Source organism: Helianthus annuus, unplaced genomic scaffold (genome assembly GCF_002127325.2).
Source record: "Helianthus annuus cultivar XRQ/B unplaced genomic scaffold, HanXRQr2.0-SUNRISE HanXRQChr00c193, whole genome shotgun sequence".
In the NCBI taxonomy this organism is placed as follows: domain Eukaryota; kingdom Viridiplantae; phylum Streptophyta; class Magnoliopsida; order Asterales; family Asteraceae; genus Helianthus; species Helianthus annuus.
The window spans coordinates 9,301-11,161 of record NW_023395709.1 but is presented as its reverse complement, the minus strand read 5'-3'; the positions used below and the strand labels follow the sequence as shown (position 1 = coordinate 11,161).

Here is a 1,861-nt window from a genome sequence, read left to right as displayed (position 1 = left end):
TTATGTTTTAGATCCACACCAAAAAACTTGAAAGTACTAGAATTTTAGTCGGTTTTTTGACGCAGAGCGGAAGCAAATAAAAATAAAAAATAGTCTCGTAGGTAATTTGACGTGTTAATGTTCAAACCATTAGATCAAGATCTTATCATAGGGTGACTCTAAATACGGTAGATCGAGCCAAAATTGAGAACTTGAAGTTCACTTCTTAAGTAAACTCTGACCCCCACTGATTTTTCGCTCGTAGTCTTAATTTTACCAAAAAAAAAAATTATGCGTGTTAAATATTGGATTTTTAAGAGTCCAGCCCCCATCATTTTTCGTTCAAGCTCCGCCACTGTTCTGCCATGTTTTCCTCTCTCAGCTAGTTCAAGTATGAGTCTATTAACTAGTGGATCAACTAAGTGTAACACTTTCATGTTTTGTTTGATTCTATCTTGCTTTAACCTTACATTCATGATTAAATTATTGTTTTTTTCACTTTTTTATCTTTGTGTTGTTCTTGTTTAATGATGGAATTTTGGGCGTAAATGTTTGATTAGTTGGGAAATGAATGGGATAATACTCGACGATCGAAAGAGCAAATAGAAGCGAGCTTACAACACAAAGAAGAAGCTACTGCACGAAGAGAACGGGCGCTTTTGTATGCACAGACTAAACAAGTAAGTTGACCACTTTCATCCTTGATGAAGTGTCTTTTGGTTACTTTGCTTAAACCACAATTACTATTTGTGTATGACTAATCTATAACTGAATCTTGTTCTTATTGTGTTCATGTTACATGTGCTGAATATATGTCATTTGTTTTTGTGTTTATACAAATAGCAAATGTGGAGGAACCCATCAAAGTCTGGAAATCCAACATTCATGGATCCCAACAACCCACAATGGGGCTGGAGTTGGTTAGACCGGTGGATGGCGGCCCGACCATGGGAATCCCAAGCTGCAACTGATAACGAGCTGCAACCATCTTTAAAACTAAACCGTTCCTCATCCTCAGGAGACATGGTCAAAAGACTTGACCAGTCACCCTCCACGTCATCACCACGTTCACCATCTGTAGTATCCACTAGGCGGCCCACACCATCAAGCCCGAAAAGCAAAACTGACCCTGCACCGTCCCCACGAAACAGGAGGCATAGCATTTCAGTATCTTCATTCCGTGAAGACTCTACAGCTCCTGTTTCTTCGCCTCGTGTGTCTTCACCTCGTGTTAACTCACCAAGGTCGACTAAGACCAAGTCAATGGTTCCAACCCCGAGCCACAGTCAGAGCCCGGGTCGTAGCCCGAGCCCAAGCCCATTAGGATTTGGAAAGAAAGGTACTGTAGAAAAGAAATCAACTGTGGGGCCGGCCAAGCGGCTGTCGTTATCTGCTGCATCATCTGGTGGTGCTGGTAGGTTGAGTTCTGGTACTCGTTAAAGAGATCTTTGCTGCAAGTGCTTGGGATTTTTAAACAATGAATTACGTTGTACATGTATTTAATGTATATAAGAAGTTTGTAACATATAGTTTGGTTTATACTGTTTTATAATTCTTGTAATATATTACGGAAACCGAACCCAACCCATTGTGAAAACCAGTGGCGGACCCAGGATTTTTTTCCTGGGGGTGCGGAATTTTTTAAAAGATTTTAGACCCCTAACTATATAAAAAACGGTTAATAGCGGGTTGGATCAGGTCGGGTCGGGTCGGGTCATGTAAAACAAGTAAACACAAACAAACAAAGTTTCATAGTTGGTCGAATCAGATCGGGTCGGGTCATGTAAAACAAGTAAACACAAATCGGCCTGAATTAACCAGTTTGTAGCCGGAATTTTGCAGTCGCTGGGCGCTGAAGTGAGGCAGAGGGAGGGCGGGAGTC

At 41.2% G+C, this 1,861-nt stretch overlaps 1 protein-coding gene across 1 annotated transcript; it reads left to right on the top strand.

The window, feature by feature from the left end:
- Window positions 1–539: 539 nt before the first annotated feature.
- Window positions 540–1,531, top strand: LOC118489737 (protein IQ-DOMAIN 1-like; the record flags this gene model as incomplete). The annotated part of the gene is made up of 2 exons (XM_035987272.1): window positions 540–659; window positions 823–1,531. Coding segments are annotated over 2 exons (717 nt in total), but the record flags the coding sequence as incomplete, so codon positions are not given.
- Window positions 1,532–1,861: the final 330 nt, after the last annotated feature.